General features: G+C 48.0%; 1 protein-coding gene across 2 annotated transcripts in view; it reads right to left on the bottom strand.

Annotated features, from left to right (window-relative positions):
* The window catches only part of ANKRD29 (ankyrin repeat domain 29), a 459,839-nt gene that overhangs the window by 70,372 nt on the left and 370,120 nt on the right, over window positions 1-19,347 (bottom strand). For both annotated transcript variants that reach the window (XM_078685682.1, XM_078685683.1), the window contains one exon: window positions 11,094-11,189. In XM_078685682.1, coding sequence (XP_078541808.1) covers window positions 11,094-11,189 — 96 coding nt within the window. The remainder of the gene's footprint in view (window positions 1-11,093; window positions 11,190-19,347) is intronic.

Here is a 19,347-nt window from a genome sequence, read left to right as displayed (position 1 = left end):
CTAGTTTGGTTTTATCCAGATACCAACAGTAGCTCTTTGACCCTTTCCCGAAGCACATGACCTTTGTTTTTTCCATGTTTACGGTTAACAGTTTATTCTTGCAGTATTCATTAAAAACATTTCATTTCCTCTGCAACCCTAATTCAGTCTGGTCAGTAATAACCAAATCGTCTGCATACAGCAGGCATGAGATCTTTCTGCCACTCATTCTGGGGCTGGCACTTTTTTCCACTTCCAATACTGCTGGTAAATCTGCTAGGAAGATAGAAAAAAGAAGCGGGGCCAGGACGCAGCCCTGTCTTAACCCATTTCCTATGTCTACCTTCTTTGTGAGTGCCCCCTGGGTGTCTTTTATTACTTGGGCCCAGTTCCCTCTATGTAGTTCTTTTAATATTTCTAGTAAATTCCGTGGTATATTGTATTTAGTCAGACACTCCCAAGGTTTCCCCCGATCCACAGAGTCGAAGGCTGCACGGAAGTCAACAAAGCAACACCACATACTCCCCCTTTGTTCTATCGACTTCCGTGCTAAGGCCCACAGTGCATAGCAGTGGTCCACCGTGGAGTGCCCTTCCTTAAATCCCCCCTGTTCTACCGGGATGATTTGGTTAGCTTCTACCCAGTTTTTTAATTTGCCAAGCACTATTTTAGCAAAGATCTTCTCCCCAATGTCCAATAGATTAATGAATCTGTATTTTTTTGGACTATACACATCCCCTTTTTTATGTATGGGCCGCATTATTGCCCCTTTCCAGTTTTCAGGGATTTTCCCAGTATCTAGAATAATTTGGAACATGTTAGCGAAGAATTTAGCCCACCAGTCAGGTTATGTTTTAATTATCTGTGCTGGAAGGTTATTAGGGCCGGCTGCTCTTGTGAGGTTCAAGCCCATTAGCGTTTTTTTAACCTCAGTGACTGAGAAGTCGGGTTTTATATCTATTACCAGACCGCTCCAATCTGTGTACAGATTTTCCTCCCGCTCTGTCCCCGGGCTATACAAGTCTTGTAAATATTCCTCCCAGGCTGTTTCCTCCACTATGCAGTTCATTGCCCCTGGCTGGCGGTCTGCTGCTGAGTGCACTAGTTTCCAGAACTGGCGCAGGTTCTTTGATTCTATTGCCTCAAGTAGTTTTAACCAGGACCCTTCTTTAAATTCTCTTTTAACCTTCCTGATTAGCATATTATACTCTCTTTTTAGGACTACTAATGCTTTTCTACCGTCCTGGTCCCTGTAACGGGAGTTACGGCGTGCCATCCTCCTGATTTCTCTTTTTTTCACCTGGCATTCCCTTGTAAACCAACCAGTTACTTTCCCCCTCTTTCTATTACTCTGATTGGTTTTTATTATTTCCACCATTTCTAGCTTTTAGTCCCTTACTGAGTATTTGGACTACCTCCCCGATTTTATTTGTGTACCACTCGAGATTTTGTCCACTCGCAGTCTCAAGGTCTAGATTTAGTTGTAAATTTGTTAATCTTGAAAGATATTCTTCCGTTACCCTGGTTTTACAACGTCTGGGGTACTCCATCTGTTGTTCCAAAACTACTGAGCGAGGAGCTAGTTGAACACCGGGGAACTCTAAGACTAACATGTTGTGGTCACTTTCTTCTCTATTTATAATCCTAAACCCAGTGGATCTATGGAAGTTCCAAGGAGTCAGATAGATGTAGTCAATCGGGCAGGTTTGAGCACCAATTTTAAAGGTTCTTTTTGCGGGACAGTCTAACTCGCTTCTTCCATTTAAGCAGAAGAGATTTTTAGCACCCAGATAATTCATCAACTTCTTATCCTTTGTTCCTATTATACATGATGGGAAAGTAGATTGAGATATTTCATACACCTCTAATATATCTTGGAAGCAACAATCTACATTCTTAGGGTGCAATTTATGATTAAAATCACCAAGTAGTATAATTATGTCCTCACAATATGTCTCGCAAAGGAAGTCCATATCCTCTTTAAACAGAGCCATTTCCTCCCTATACATATCCATGGTAGCCCATTGCATATACACATTTATAATTTGAATTTGAATTTAAAAGCACTTATAGAGCGCACATATACCTGGCGGTTTCTTGGCGCTGACGGACTTTAGAACCTGGGTGGGAACTGTGAGGAGCTAAGCTGAGAAGGCTTGTAGAAAAAGATGGGTTTTTAGGGCCTTACGAAAGTCAGGGTAGAGCGAGATGGATCGGATGGTGGGGGGGAGGGAGTTACAAAAAATGGGGGAAAGGACAGCAAATTTCGCCCCCCCCCCCATCCTCTTCTTCCTAAAGCGAGGGACTGAGAGAAGGGACTGGGAGGAGGAACGGAGCTCTCTTACCGGGATGTAACTGGAGATTGCCGAGTTTATAAAGGCTGGGGCAGTTCCAGCTCGGGCCTGGAACGCGATACAGCTAAGCTTGAAGAGGGCCCGCTCCCTAATGGGCAACCAATGTAAGTTCTTCAAAACTGGGGTAGCATGGTGGAGTTTAGGGAGACCATAGATGAGACGGGCAGCTTGATTCTGAACCAGCTGTAGGCGTCGGAGGGCATAAGCCGGAACGCCGTTATACAAGATATTACCATAGTCCAGCCGTGATAATACCATTGCCATCATGATGAGTTTGAGGGCAGAAGGGGAAAAGAATCTAGAGATTTTCCGGATAGTACGAAGAGTGAAAAAGCAAGAAGATACAACCACACTGATCTGGGAGTGCAAGGTAAGATTTTGGTTTAACGTGATCCCAAGTGTTTTAACTGAGTAAGAAGGTGAGGGGGGGGGGCCAAGTGAAGGGGGCCAAAACATAGGGGTCCAGGGACTGGATGCACCACCCGTCAAAACCAGCTCAGTTTTATCTGGGTTGAGTTTGAGGTGGTTGAAGTTCATCCAGTCCCTGATAAAAATCATTATTGATTGGAAATTATAGATAGATTCAGGAGAATGCGAAAGATTGAAGATCAACTGGAGATTGTCTGCGTAATTGAAGATAGTGACCTCCAGTTGTTGTAGAGCAGAAATAAGAGGAAGAATGTAGAGGTTGAATAGGAGAGGAGAAAGGGAGGAACCTTGGGGGACACCACACTGCACCTTACGTGGGGGAGCAGAGAACCTTTCTAGATGGACAGCCTGGGTGCGGTCCCTCAGGAAGGAGGTAAGCAAGCCAGGGGGGGGCCACTGATGCCCGCTGCCCTGACACGGGTGAGGAGGATGGAATGATCAACCGTGTCAAAGGCAGCGGACAAATCTAAGAGGACCAAAGCCTGGGAGTGGCCCATATACATTCCCTCCCTGAGGCTATCTAGGACAGAGACCACAACCCTCTCGGTAGAGTGGCGAGGGCGAAATCCAGCCTGACAGGAGGCCAAGTAACCACTGTCCTCCACAAAGGAACTGAGGACAGAGGCGACGTGACACTCCAAATTATTTCCCAGGTAAGGGAGAAGGGAAATGGGGCGGTAATTAGTGAGGGAAGCAGGGTCGGCGCCGGGTTTTTTCAGTAAGGGGATGATTATAGCTGTTTTATGAAGTTCAGGGACTGTACCATTCCTGAGAGAATTGTTCAGGAATACCAAGGGAGGAGTAGGGCAGGCCTGAAAGATTTCTCTCAGGATAGGCGCTGGGCAAACATCAGAGGGGGAACCTGATTTGACTTGCACCGCCAGAGAGGATAACGTTTCTCTGGTCAGTGGAGGGATGTGATCTAGATGAAACCTGTTAGGGGGGGTTCGGGGGCCGGGGGAAAAGGGGGAGGAAGGGGTATGTTGGCCTTAATAGCTGCAATTTTCTCGACAAAGAAGTTGTTTAGGGAATCACAGAGGGCTTGGGAAGGGGAAGGTTTTAGGGAGGTTCTGTCTGACAAGGCCAGCTCATGGACGGTAGAGAAAATTTCTCTAGACTGATTTCCAGCTGAGAGTATTTTGTCAGAGAAATAATTAGCCTTGGCTAGAAGAATCGCGCATTTGTATGCATTAAGCATAGACGAATAGTGAGCTTTTAGAATTGAGCAATAAGCACGCCTCCATGCGCGTTCTGCCTGGCGGGCAGCTAACTTCTTTCCCTTGAGTTCGTCGGCGAACCATTTGTTAACATTATGGGCTCGTTTCACAGCAACACGTTTCAAGGGAGCCACCTGACTGCAAGACCTGGATAGCCAGACATTGATAGCGGTGGCCTGGGAAGAAGGGGAGAGTTCCTCCAGGGCCGGGTAGGAGCCTTGGAGGGAAAGGCAAAGGGCAGGAATGTCAGCCTTGTTCCAGTTGCGGGCCCAGACATTCCAAGGAAGGGTAGGGCGCTTGGGTCGGTAGAGGTCTAAGGTGAACGAAATCAAAATGTGGTCTGACCAAAGGCAGGGTGTGATGGTAAGGGGAGAGACCAGGATGTTCAGTGACCAAATTTGGTCTAAGGCAGGACCCTTAATATGAGTAGGAGCGGACACGTGGGAGGTAAAGTTTAGACTAAAGAGGAGGTCTGTAAAGTCCCTAGATGCTGCGTCTTCCGCAGGGTCAGATGGCCAGAAGTTAAAATCGCCAAGAACTAACACAGAGGAATTATTAACTGCTAGTGTGGCAAGTAATTCCTGAAACTCAGTCAAAAAATGAGGGGTATGATGTGGCGGGCGGTAAACAAGGACACAAGTGATAGGGGTCTGAAAAGAGGCAGATCGCATCACTAAGCACTCAGCTCCCTTGATGATCGGAGAGGAGAGAGTTTGGAAATGTAGGTCCGACCGGACAATCAGAGCAACACCTCCACCTGCCTTGCCCAGCGGTCGATCGGCCCGCAAGGCATAGTAAGTGGAGGGTAGTGATGCGAGGATGTTGGGAAGGGAATCTGGACAGAACCAAGTTTCTGTCAGAAATAGAAGATCGGGTTTGTGGGAATCCAGGAGCACAAAAAGTTCTAATTGGTGTTTCACTGCTGATCTGGACTTAAAAGGAAAGCCGAAATAGCCGTCACAGGCCTTGAAGGCTGGCCAGATTCTAATAAAGGGAGGGGCAGGGGTGAGGGGGAGGACAGAGTGGATACAGGGGAAGGAACTGAATGGGGCCGGGCAAGACCGAGGTTGGAAATAGTGGACGCTGAAGCGGCACTAAGGGTTCCATGGCTTTGGTAGCAATGAAGTTCCTCTGAGGAATAAGTAAAAAATTGGGCATAGTGGGGTGCCCCTTGCCCCGGGCGGCCGCGGACGGGCGCAGATGGGCTTGCCTTTGGCGCGCCGCTGGCGCACCCGCTGCGCGCGTCCGCTGCGCGTGCGCATGGGGCGTCGCTTTTGTAGCCTAGGTGCGCGGTGACTGGAGCGCTACCCTAGGGAATGCTCTGCCCCTCCAAGATGGCGGCCAAACCCTGTCAGCCCTCCGGATCAAGCGGCACTCAGCCGTGCCGGACCGGGGCTAGGGGAGCGGTGGTTGGAGCGAGGAAGCAGCAGCGGCCAGGTAGGGAAACAACAAGAGTGAAGGTTTAAAATTTGCAACACAATAACATTTTTCAAAGCGAGCCCACAAGCACCACAGCAGCCGTGAACCAGCTGCCACCAGGTTTCAGGCGCGTCCGCTGCGCGTGCGCATGGGGCGTCGCTTTTGTAGCCTAGGTGCGCGGTGACTGGAGCGCTACCCTAGGGAATGCTCTGCCCCTCCAAGATGGCGGCCGCAACCCCGTCAGCCCTCCGGATCAAGCGGCACTTAGCCGTGCCGGACCGGGGCTAGGGGAGCGGTGGTTGGAGCGAGGAAGAAGCAGCGGCCAGGTAGGGAAACAACAAGAGTGAAGGTTTAAAATTTGCAACGCAATAACATTTTTCAAAGCGAGCCCACAAGCACCGCAGCAGCCGCGAACCAGCTGCCACCAGGTTTCAGGCGCGTCCGCTGCGCGTACGCATGGGGCGTCGCTTTTGTAGCCTAGGTGCGCGGTGACTGGAGCGCTACCCTAGGGAATGCTCTGCCCCTCCAAGATGGTGGCCGCAACCCCGTCAGCCCTCCGGATCAAGCAGCACTCAGCAGTGCCGGACCGGGGCTAGGGGAGCGGTGGTTGGAGCGAGGAAGCAGCAGCGGCCAGGTAGGGAAACAACAAGAGTGAAGGTTTAAAATTTGCAACGCAATAACATTTTTCAAAGCGAGCCCACAAGCACCGCAGCAGCCGCGAACCAGCTGCCACCAGGTTTCAGGAGCGTCCTCTGCGCATGCGCATGGGGCGTCGCTTTTGTAGCCTAGGTGCGCGGTGACTGGAGCGCTACCCTAGGGAATGCTCTGCCCCTCCAAGATGGCGGCCGCAACCCCGTCAGCCCTCCGGATCAAGCGGCACTCAGCCGTGCCGGACCGGGGCTAGGGGAGCGGTGGTTGGAGCGAGGAAGCAGCAGCGGCCAGGTAGGGAAACAACAAGAGTGAAGGTTTAAAATTTGCAACGCAATAAAATTTTTCAAAGCGAGCCCACAAGCACCGCAGCAGCCGCGAACCAGCTGCCACCAGGTTTCAGGCGCGTCCATCAAGACTGTGTTAAGTTTTATGCATCCTGATAGCAGTATTCTACAGGCCAACATCCATTTACATTTCACGGGTAGTTCAATTACTTTTTTTATTATTTTTGTTGACACCAGGTTCATTATTCCACCCGCAGGTCGCCCAAATCTACACTTCATAGCTAATCGGTTTAATTGGCAGAATCCATCGAAAGTTGGGGTCTCACCACATAGCCAGGTCTCCTGCATACATATAATCTCTGTACTTTCTCCCAGCTCTCTTATGCTTTTTTGTTTTTCCTCATTACCTAGCCCATTTACGTTCCAGGAGACTAGTCTTATACTATGTGGTTGACCATTTACCTATTCGATGTCATCTAGCCATCCTTCCTCCCCCTGTTTTTCCATGATTTTTACTGCGGGGCCTGCCTGTCCAGACTCAATGCTCCAATTTCCCCACCAATGGTCAATAATTGAGTTGTTTGCTACTATTTGAATGTTTTCTAGCGGTGCTCCAACCTCATCCTCGGGATCGCAAAGCATGACATGTCTCTTTCCTAACCCTGCGTGATTTTTTAGGAAGTTGCTTCCATTCCCGCCTTTCTCATATGCCTCTGTATGCACCTCATTCTCATCTAGTAGTCTAATTCCCTCCTTCTGGAGATCCTTTGCTGCTTTCTTGATCATATCTTTTACTAGATTTGAGTATAGTGTGATTCTTGTGACCTCCTTCCCTTCTCTTCCTTGTCTGAAGCCCACTACCCTTAGGTCGTTTGTTCCTATTGCTTTCAGGTTCTGGCATTTGGCAAATCCTTGCAGCAGTTGTGATCTGTTTAGGGGCAGCCTTTTTCCTAACTTCTTCCCCCCTGCTCTTATTGGGATTTGCTTAAAGTACAGCCCCATGTCCTCATTCTTCTCGCTCCTTGTCCTACTTACTAATGGAGGTTCCATTTTCTTGGCCTTCTCTGCTAATTTGTGTAGGCTAACAGGGCGTGCTTCCCTTGTAACCCAGGTCTGCAGATTTCCTCCCAGTTTCCCCACCCCATTGTGCTGTGCTGTGGGTTTAAGACTATCTAAGTTCCACAGGGTTTTTATGATCTTTGGTGGGGGTACAGATTTGACCTGGCATTTTAGTTTTTTTTCCCTAAGTATGTTCCTATTGGGGTTCGGTTCCTTTCTTTCCTTATCTTTCGTACATGACTCCTTTTCCAACCCCGGTTCCACCCCGGTGGCTTGCCTCTCTTTTCTTCTTGCCTTTGCTTTTTTTCCTATGCCTCTTGCTCTACTTGTTTGACTACGTCTGGTCTGCTCTACTCTCCTTATTACCCTCATGGGCCACTTTGATATGTATACCTGCTGGCTCTCTTTGGATTGTTTATCATTCGGGGGCTGCCCTTTTCCACGAATATCCGGGTCTAGGTTTGGGGTTTTATCTACCATCTTTGCCATGTGGACTATTCCAATTAGAGCTCCATTGCCCTCCCTCTGTGCCTGAAGTCGGGACTCACAGTCAGGCACTTGCCTTACCATATCTGGCATATGAGATCTTATCCCCTGCAGCTCCCCCTCTATTTTTGCTAAATACATTTTCTGATTTTTTAAAACGGCATTATTTGAAAGAGTTACTTCAAGCAGTCCTTTCAAGGTTTTTTGTAGGGTCAACATTAACTCCAACATAGACGCGGTATGCAGCGTAGAGAGGTCCCAATTTAATTCTGGGTTTAACTCCGGGGTCTTATTAAATTCCTCTTCCTGGTTGAAGCTGGTATCTCGGGTTTCTAGCGAGCTTTTATTTCCACCTCTTCTCCCGCATGTCCTACTGCTTAGGGGGGTTTCAGTTGCTCTCTCCATCGCTACCACTGGCACTGGAGCCTGACTATCCAGGGAGCCTCTCTTCATGTCATAGGAGAAGCGGTCGTGCGGCGATGACGACAGCCGGGGTGATGGCAGGCCACTCTGGTCCAGTAATAACTGTAAAGAGTGGTTGATCATGATTAGGGAGTCAGACCTGTGTTCCTCCACTGGTAAGGAGGTGCATACAATCTCTCCCCTTTCTAGGTTCTCATACAAAGATGTTGGTTTGGTTTTGGCCTTTGCCTGCTCTTGCTCATGCTCCTCCTCGAGTTCAAGTTCCAGTTCTAATTCACGTTCCAGTTCGTGCACTTGTGCTGACGTGACTCCTTTTTTAAAATGTCTCCCCACAAATTCCTTGATTGGGTTTGATATGGCTCTACCATGGGGTTTAGCCAATGCTTTCGGCTTTTTAGCACCTTTTCCTTTCCCCTTCCCTTTTCCTTTCACTGGTGATGGTGATGGCTCTATGCTCCCACTGGTGCCTTCCAGGGAGCCCACACTTTCAGCATCCGCTACGTTCAAACGCGGCCTCAGGCTAAGTTCTGTCAGCTTCTTTCCTTTTTTTACGACCATCCTCGGGCTTTTTCCCAGGTGTTCCCCCTGTTGCTATTTCACTGGCCGCTTCTCTAATATACCTCCCGGTTTTCGAAGTAGGCAGTATTCTAGGGTGTTATAAAGTAATATGGGCTAATACCAGCTATCCTATAGCCCAGTCCTTGACATTTTATCGCCCCAACTGAGCGATAGGCCTCAGGGTTACTTCCGTTGGGGTTGTAGTTTTCAGAGCAGCAGTAGAAGTATAATATAATTATAGTAACGACCTGCGTCTCAGCTTGCAGGCGTAGGAAATTAGCAAAAAGGGGAAAAAAAAGAAAAAGAGCACACCTCCGCTCCTTATAACCTCCCCACTTACCCCTGTGTGTCTGCCTCCCCAGGTGCCTCCTACCAGGTGCCTTGAGCCTGCCTCCTCAGCCCGTTTAGACCTGTTAGTCCTGGAGCACAGGAATACAGGAGCACCCTGCTCCCAGCGTTTTGCTGTCCTCCTCTTTCCCTGTGTTTATGGGCTCCCCTTCAGTTTTTAATCGGGTTTAATTAGCTGATTATTCGGTTTTAAGTTCGTTTTGCAAGTGCACAGCAACGTTGCAGCCAAGTCACAGGCTGTTTCTCTTTTTTTCACGGCTTTCACCTGTGTGTGCAGCCTCACGCAGCACTTCTCTGCGTTTTCTCTCCCGTTTTCCGCGTTTTCTCTCCCGTTTCCCGCGTTTTCCTCCGGCTGCAACCAACTCCTGGGCAAACTGCAGAGCGAACGCTGAGCGGAAGTGGATGGACGGACGTAGAGGTGTAAAGGTGTAGGCAGAGGCGGAGGCTACAGGCGATCGGCAGTCAGCGGCAGTCAGCGGTCGGACACACAGAAAAGGTCGGAGTAACTGTAGTGGATGCCAGTGGTGCTAGGCACGAAAAAAAACGACAAAAGAAACCCCACGTAGTGCATATTATAAATAGGCCTGTTTGTCAGCTGCACACTCAAAACCCAGATCTACTTTTGAATGACATACTTTTTTAATTTATTACTGGCCCTCTAAGACAAGTGCCCTGCTGAGCAGTGGCAAACACTATTACAAATTAAGCAAACGGAAAGCAAGCTTGTGACAATAATAACTCCCTTAGTTGTAACACCTTTTTTTTTGCTAAGTGAAATTTAAATGCACATGTGGTACGATGGATCCTCTTTTCAATAGAAACTCATCAGGAAGCAGTAGTAGAATATTGCATATCCAAAGCATCATGTAGGCACCAGGACACTGTGCTAATGTCATCTGAATGTGCTTATTAGATAAGTAGAAGGAATACCGGTCTGGAGAGTTTAAATGCTCGTTCAGAACACTCTTTCCTATGGCACAAATGATACCAAACCTCTGCTGGGAATGTTACATGTATCGATCCTATGTACAGGTGGAACATCCCCGCATAGGGGGCTTTGAATCGAGAATCGAAACTAAGGGCCTGATGTGTTAAAGGGTTTGACCCATTCTGCAACTTTTGATAAATGAGGATCTCCAGTCAGTGAATTGTAATGACTCAAAAGGTCTGCTTATAATCATGTGTTTCCTCTGCATATGGTTATTTATTGAGCACAACTGACACCAGTGTGATGTTGTAGAGCAGAAACGATGGACCAATCACAGGTTGACCTGCATGTTTGCGTGGAAGAAGTTTTGGTTGTAGAGTTTCCCATGTGACAAGAGTTGGGTAGGATGCGTCAAACATGTGGCCTAGGCGGCTTGTGGCAAACATGCGACTGCCACAATGCGTGCCAGGGTAATAGAGGTATGTCAGATGAAAGAGAGTCTGTTCATGCAACATCTTTTCTACGTACCTGATCGAGAAACCATTGCCTGCTGGGAATCCTACCCAACATTTTCACTTATAGCATGTGCAATACCAAAAGGCTTTCAGGCCTGACAAGGGGACAATAATGCACCACAATGCTCTAGTAGGCCGTCTACACTGTCTATTGACTCCCATACAGAAAACCTGGAAATTATACAAACAATCGAATATGTTTTAAAAAACAAATTATATATTTTTTTAGTCTTAAATCTTAAACAACAATTAAGGAGAAACATAAATAAACTTGACTTTGCTAGGAGCGCTTTCTTATCATAATTGACCTTTTCAAACGAGGAAAAAACAAATGTTATACCGCCAACTCTTAGACTGACTTCTATAATTTATCCCCCAATCTTCCTCCTCCAATCATAAATCAGTATTTAAGAGTTTACTTGGAATAGCTTTCTGAGACCTACCTTTAGAATTCCAAGCTTAGGGGAGAATTTTAGTAATTCCTCTATTACATCGCTGTAGCCTTTGTGGGCGGCTTTGAATAAAGCTGTCGAGCCATCCTATTACAAAATTAAAATACGCAAATAATGTTAGCTTAGCACAGATTTCACACGTGAATCATTTTCATGTCATACTGGAAGAGCTGAGAAGAGAACATTTGAGATGGATTAAACTAAATGTAATTTTCAGAGGGACAAGAAATAGGGCAGAGGGTAGGATAATGAAATGTACACCTGTTCTTCCCTCTAACTCTTCGTATCCTGTATGTTTGAAAAACACAAGCATTTCAAACCCCAGAGCTCCATCACTTCCCCACCCAGTGATCACTTTCATCACAAATATGTGAACCACAAATTCCTATAAAAGTGACTGCAATGTGAATTGGTAATGGGGCCACTGGTGTGATCCCCAGTTAAAAAAGGTTGGAAATATCAGAGAGAGAGAAGACTTAGAGCCCGGTTTAAAATGTCCTTGAAGAAACTCTGTGACTTTTGGTGGTAAGTGAACATCCACAGAATAATGTAGGTACTGAATTTACTCTTCCTATGTGTAGAGGGGCAGAGGAAATTCGGCCAGTGGATTCGCATCTGGATTCAGCATTTCCTCCAGTAGTTGGAGTATTTTTCATTACCACAAAGCCTTTGTTGTATTTACTACATATTTAGGTCCTGGAAATCGGTGCCTAGTTTAGATTTCTGAGAGTTTGCCTGGAAACTGTGCCCCAGAGCCAGGCAGATTTTGTAGCACAGAAATCCACCTGCCACTTATTTTGGGTTACTACAAAAGTGTGATTTAAAACAAAATCCTCAGAGGGAAAATAATCTTGTCATGTGGAGAAAAGTCTCCCTCTCTATCACAGTCAGACCAGTTCTCCGGAAACTGTGGCAACCAATGGCAATTATGGATGTACTGCTCTTGTCCTTGGAACCGGGTAATACTGGAAGCTCACTGAGTGGCCAAGTGCCTACCATTTGTGTGTTGAGGGGATGTAAAGTCAAACGTGTTTCAACTTTGTTGCAGTGGGTCCAAGGCGTGGCAGTGGTCATGTAGACAGATGGGTCCTCATATTTCCTGGCAGCACTGCTTGAGATGTAACAGGGGTCACAAAGGCCCACAGGCCACCATACTTCTTGCCAGTGTGCTCAGTAACTAAGATAAAGCTGAAGTTGTGGAAGCACATGGGTCCTCTAGATTTTTTTTTTTTAAATCTGTTTATTAGCATAGTGAACAGAGCAATAGTACAGAGTCATCATTATATTACTGAACCAGAATGAGACATGCTCCTATACGCACTATAATAGCAGTTACATTATACATTTTCGATTTTGTTGTTTTCTGAATAAGTGTACAAACCCCGTAAGAACCGAGATAATCCCTCCCACCACCCTCAAAAAAAATCCCTCCCGACACTCCAACTCTATGTACGTACATATCAGGTTGTACTTGTCTGCACCCACAATTCAGTTTTTTTCAGAAGTATCATTCTATACAGTCAGACAGAGGCATGAGCATGAATATCACGGGATCTCCCGTACCATTGTCTAGTGCACCACGTGTGGGAACGGTGTATGGAGCTCATTAAAGGTAGGACACATTTTACTGTATGGGTATCGAATCATTAGAGTCCCCATCGTCCCCTGCTTCGAACATCCCCAGAATGGCAAACCAGTCCAGTGAAATCGGCGTTTTCCTAAGGCCCCTGCGTTCCTCTCTCTGTAGTGCTTCACCCTCCGCTTTGCCCCAGCGTGTCACTTCCGCTTTCCATAAGTCAGGATCAGGTGGCCTGGGTGATTTCCACCTCATCGTGATTGCCCGTTTCGCCAGCAATATGGCCAAGTCAGTAAAACGTGTTGCCACACTCCTTGTACGCGCCGCTGGTCCCAGCCCCAGGAGTGCATATTCTAGAGTGAGCGCTCGTGGCAAGGCGCCTGCTCCGGTGAGCAGCTCATTAACAGTGGTCCAGTAATAGCCCAGTTTGGGGCAGGTCCACAACATGTGTACCAGAGATGCGTCATCTGCGGCGCATCGGGGGCATGTGTCGACAGCGTTAGGGAACATAACGTGTATGCGGTGGGGCGTTAAATAAGCTCTATGTAGTAGCATCAACTGGATGAACTTAAACTTGGGGTTCCTGGCTACCTTTTTGGGAAATTGGAGGATACGTTCCCATTCCTTGTCCCTTAGTGGCCTCCCTATGTCACCTTCCCACTTTGTCTTGAGAGGCGATAGTGAGATTGCTCTCCCCGTTCTGATGCTAGCAGTGAGCCATTTAGTTAGGTGGCTACCCGTCCCCATAAGATACTGCATCGTTGGCAAGGGGTTTGTGGGTGGTTCCACTCCCTCGTGAGCCCACCTGCTCGTTACGTAATGCCGAAGGCCAGCATGCAGGTGGAACGATCCCCCGGGAACACCATGCGTGGCCCTGAAGTCTTCAAAGGACAGCATTTGTCCTTCGGCAAAAAGGTCTCCTATAAGTGTCACCCCAGCGTCGTGCCATGACATAAGCTTGTGTGTTGTGAGTGGGCCCGACTGCAGTGGGATACCCATTAGTGGAATCGTGGGGGCATAGGAAGTCGTTGGGGCCGTGTATTTCAACGCCTTCCGCCAGTATTGGACTGCAAGTCGGAGAAGCGGAGGGGTGTCTCTCGGCAGCTCCGAGCGGGGTAATAGCAAAACATGAATATTCCCTTTAGAGTGATCTTCCTCCGTCATGTTAATCTCATGTAGGTTCCGACCCGCTAGCCAGTAGGCCAGCCATTGCAGCTGTCATGCGAAGTTGTAGGCCCTGAAGTCTGGTACTCCCATGCCCCCGGTTCCGGGGGTGAGCTGTAGCTTAGCGAGGCCTATGCGCCTTCGCCCCGGTCCCCATACGAGGTCTGTGAGGAGTGTATCTAGTGTTTTAAACGTCGTGGCAGGGATCAGGAATGGCAAGTTGGTGAAGCACATGGGTCCTCTAGATTATCCTCAGTGCTCCTTGTCAGCGTGATCTTCAGTCAGGCTGAAAATTATCTCAGGCCCCAGGTTTTGCCAATGTGATCTCAGCAAAGCTCCTCACAGTGGCACACTGAGAGGCTGAACTTAGGCCCAGGTCAGAATCATATGGTTATCCACATGCCAGGTTCTATACCTCCTGTCTCTCTTCATGTTACAGCAGCAGCAAGTTTTTTCCTCAGTCCTGAGGTGCATTCCTCATCGCCTTTGAGGAGAAAGCCAATCAAAGATGCAGTCTCTGATCCCAGCCTTCCTCAACTCAGATGTGTGTCCCTTCTCCGTAGCCATTGTTCAAATGTCAGGCCGCGGGCTGACAAGAGCTGGAACTGGCTTGGTGTAGAGGAGGTAAACGCTGGAAGATAACCTTGATCCATCAGTGGATGCGTTTTCAAACCAACACACATGCACTTAACCTTACAATGTCTCTGGGAGGGAGGAGCCGCCCAGGGTGACAGTCAGGGAATGGAAGACAGCGGCACTGTCCGCGCTCTAATTCCTAAGGAGCACCCTACAACCGTAGGGGTTAAAGTATTCCATTATGGATGCCCACCTCTCATATATGCATATACACTCTAATGAGCACTACATACAATCAGGCTGAATCATGGGACCCAGCCATGACAAACACCATCGATGTCTATAGGAAGAGATGGCAGGCTGTTTCCCTGTTTGGGTTTAGGGAGAAAGGGCCTGTACATCATGACTAGTGATAAGATGCAATCAACCTTTAGTTGTGTCTGTGGGACTTGTCATGTGGATGGTTGTTACCCATGTTTAAAGGAATACCAGTTTGGGGAGCCTCTATCATTCAACAGAGTCTAGCACTCTACTGGTGAGTATCTATGAGGACTGTTTCAGGCCTGGAGCAGGCAGGTGCTACTGAGGGTCACCTGTAATAACTAAGGCCGTTCCCCCTCTGATGTCCCGGGGTCACAGCAGGAATACAATTCAAGTAGATGACCAAGACCTTCCCTTTAGCACTTGACTCTTATGAGATAGCAAGGTTAAGCAACCACGCCTAAGTACAAAGGGTCCTATTCAAAGTAAAAAGTGATATAAACGTGAGCTGATGATCGAAAATCCTTTTCTGTACGGCAGCTAGTAATCCACGAAGGGATTACTGGAGGGCATACATCTATTTACTACTGTGGATTTCTCTGCCAGGAGCGCAGTGTTTCACTCCACTTCAGGGGTGTGTCTTTGGAGTTCCTAGGCATGATTTTCCTTGAACAGGTAAATGGCAGCAGTGATATCCATGAATAGAGGGTGGAGAACACTTTTGGCAGGGTTTCCATTGCATGCTTTCCATTGCCTAAGAAAAAGGTTGCCTGTGGCAAAGGGATGAGGCTTGGCCCGGCCGGCGTTGTAATAAAAGTCTCATACAAATTTACCTACGGGGAAAACGGGGTGCAGGAACACCAGACCAGTCCTGATCAGGTGGGGTGGAATATACCGTAATTCCACCCCGCCTGATTCGTAATTTCTACTGGAAAGGAGGCATAACATAACCATGATTGCTGGATAAACTCATGGTTCATCATGTCAGCTAACAAAACTAACAGCAGAGGTTGGCAGAGGTGGGCGGATTATAGGGGATTGAATTTACAGCCGATACATACATACTGCCGAACAACAGGCACACCTTAAAACCAGGCAGTATGTGTAGAGTCTCCCCTTTTAAAGAATACAGGAGACGTTATGTAGGTTTCTGTGATTTATTCTCCCGGAGCGCCGGGAATACACCGCTCTCTAAGATGCGGTCGGCGCCGAACTCAAAATGGCCGCCTTCCGCTTCCGTGTAAACTCTTCCTGTTCCGGTCAAAGGACTAGACCGTCACCACATATCTCCCCCCTTTACACAACCCTTAACAAACAGTTCTTACTAGTAGTCCATTTCAAAGTCCTTGAATCTTTCCGGCCTTCTCACCATCCTTCCTGCTCTCGTGGTACTGGCTCTATCCTGCTGCTCTCCCCTTGATTCATCCAGCTTCCTGCTCGTCCCTTCTTTCTCGCCGTCTCCGTCCTGATCTCTCTCCCTACTGTCTTCACCCTTCTCTTCTTTATGTCTTCTAACTTCTTCTCTTCTTTCTTCTCCTCTCTTGTCCACTTGCTGCTCGCCTTCTTCCACTTGCTCGTTTTTCCTTTCCCCACTTGCTTCCTCTCTTTCTTCCACATTCTCTACCTCCTCACTTGCTTCTGCTCCCCAATTTAGTATCTTACTGCACTTCGCCATCCTGTCCTGCGACCACACTTTGCCGTCACTGAGTAGTGCAGATCTTGCATATGGTTCCAGCACTTGTAGGGGAGGGGTACATTTGCTTTCCCCTTTTCTCTTTAGTGTTGCCATCTTCACTCTTACCCAATCACCTTTTTCTAACGTGACTCCCTTGACGTTGTGTCTTTTGTTGAAGTGTTCAGTGTATGTGTCCTGCGCCCTTTCCAAGTTTCTCCTGACTACCGCTGGGGACCATTTGCTCTGCACAACCATCTTCCTCCACACCGCATTGTCCTTGGTAAAGGGATCTCTCCCCCTCAAAACCTTGAACGGGCTGTATCCGGTACAACCCGGTGTGATGCGGTAGGCCCATAGCATTTTGGGTAGTTCTTTTTCCCAGTCCAATCCATCACTTATGGCCGCCTGAATAGTTCCCATAATCACCCTGTTGAAGCGTTCTACTTGTCCATTTCCGGCGGGGTGATATATGGGCGGGTGCTTGACCTCAATGCCATTCCTCAATACGAAAGCTTCCCACTTTGCCGATGTGAATTGGGGCCCATTGTCACTGACGATCACCTTGGGAATACCTTCCTTGAGGAATGTGTTTCTTAGAAATGTTATGACAGCCTCCGTGTCCATGGTCTCCTGCACTTCGACTTCTGGCCACTTTGAGTATTTATCGATCAACACCACTGCGTACTTTTGCACTCCTTCGGTGTTGAGGATGGGTCCCATAATGTCGACCGACACCACTTCCCAGGGGCCTTCCGGAATAGGGAATTTTCCCAATAGGGGTCTCAAAACACTTTGGGATTTGTGTGCTTTGGCACAAGACTCACATTGTCTCACATAGCGCTCCACCTGATTGTCTATGGCTGGCCACCAGTACATTTGCCTCGCCAACGCCTTGGTCTTAGTGATGCCTTGATGCCCTTCATGTAGCAAGGCTAATAAGTGTTCAATCACACCTTGAGGAGGTACTACTTTGTCGCCCCTCAGTAGAAAAAGAGGGTTTTCTCCTAGCGACATCTCATCTCTCACTTCCTAATATCTCCTCAGGCCATCCATGGACCACGTATCCTTTGATTGTCTCGAGATCCTCGTCCGACTTGTAAGCCTCTTCCGACTTCTAAGCCTCTTCCCATTCCTGGGCACTGATGACACTTTCCATGTCCTGAATGGTGGCTACCACGTAGCTGTCCCATTTTGGTGTTGCTTGAGCGGCTGAGCGACTCAGGAAGTCAGCTACCTTATTTTGTGGTCCTGGTATGTGCTCAACTTCATATACGAAATCCAAAAGCCTGAGTGTCATTTTGGCTATTCGGGGCGTGGCATGTGCATGCCCACTCGACGTCAAAACCTTCACCAAAGGCTTGTGATCAGTCCTCACCAGGAATTTTGCTTCCCACAGATATTGTCGGAATCGTTCTATTCCCCAGACAACTGCCAGCATTTCTTTCTCTATGACGCTAAACTTTTCTTCGTTGGGCGCCAGAGATCTCGAGGCGAAGCTGATTGTGGACATCTCACCTTTTTCAGATTTCTGCATCAGCACGGCTCCCAAGCCTCGATCACTAGCATCAGTGGTTAGGACAGATGGTGCCCCGGGGTCAAATCCTTGTAGTGGTATCATCGCTCCTAGTTCCTGGTTGAGTTTAGTGAATTCTTCCTGTTCTTCCTTCCTCCATTGGAATCCGTTCTTTTCCTTGAGCAACTGCCTCATATAGTGGGTTTTGGTAGCAAAGTTGGGGATGAACTTGCTATAATATTCCGCCATCCCCAGGAACGACCTGACGTCCTCCTTCTTCCCTGGGTTTGGCGCATCTAGAATTGCTTGCATGTTGGCCTTCTTTGTGTCAATCCCTTTTTCACTCACTTCATGTCCCGAATATGTCACGGACGGGACTCCGAACTTGCATTTTGACCATTCCGCCGTCAATCCATTGGCTTGTAACGTGCGTAGTACTTGATGCAGCCTCTCAGTGTGGTCTTGTTTGGACGCTCCCATGACCATGATGTCATCCTGGAAGAACTGGACTCCCTCCAATTTCCTGAAGAGTCGGTGCATGAGGTTCTGGAACACGGCTGCTGCCGAGGCCAATCCGAATGGCATTCTGACAAATTTGTAACATCCAAACGGTGTGATAAAAGACGTGAGGTGGCTACACGACGGATGGAGCTTCACTTGATGGTAAGCAGACGATAGATCTAGAGTGGAGAACCATTTCAGTCCTTTGGTTTTGGCCAACATCTCATTGATACGGGGAAGAGGAAATTTGTCAACCAAGATGTTTTTGTTCAGTTCTCTGAGGTCAACGCATAACCTCACCTTCCCATTTGGTTTCTGCGCAACCACCAGTGGTGAAAGCCACTCCGAGCTGTCAATGGCTTGTATCACTCCACTCCTTTCCAATCTGTCCAGTTCAGCCTGGACTGCTTCCCGACATCTGAGTGGGATGTTTCTCACCTTGTGCACCACGGGTTGGGCCCCTTCTCAAATTGATGAGATGGCTATATTTTGCTAGTTTGCCCGTTGAACACCTTGGGGTACTCTCTGCGCCAAGCCTCGTTGTTGCTGTCCTGTATCATGTCCATTAGCAATATTTTCTCTATACCTCCTAGGTTCAACTGTATTTCCCAGCGCACCCTGGTCCTTCTAACTGAGAACTGATGGACCTTTTTCGGCAACGTACAGTTTGCACATGGCTTGTCGCCCCCGAAATTCAAACAGCAGTGGACAGTAACCCAACATGGGTATTCTCTGTCCTGTATACGTGACAGGTCTTAAGTCCATCGGCTGGAGTCTCCCCTTGACCTTTGCTTCAAATTCTCTCTCCCACACCTGCTTCTGTATTATGGTGATGGGGGCTCAACTGTCCGCTACCATTTGTATTGGTACGCCACCTATATGCATGTCCAACCGTGGTTTGTCTGAATCGGTGCCCCCTACATCTAGTATTTGTGCGTCGATGTAGAGGAACTCTTGGAGGTCGTCCTCCTCCGTGTGT

The sequence above is a fragment of the Lissotriton helveticus genome, chromosome 4_1 (genome assembly GCF_964261635.1).
Source record: "Lissotriton helveticus chromosome 4_1, aLisHel1.1, whole genome shotgun sequence".
NCBI classification, from domain to species: domain Eukaryota; kingdom Metazoa; phylum Chordata; class Amphibia; order Caudata; family Salamandridae; genus Lissotriton; species Lissotriton helveticus.
The sequence above is the reverse complement of the archived record's forward strand: the minus strand, read 5'-3'. Positions and strand labels throughout refer to the sequence as shown.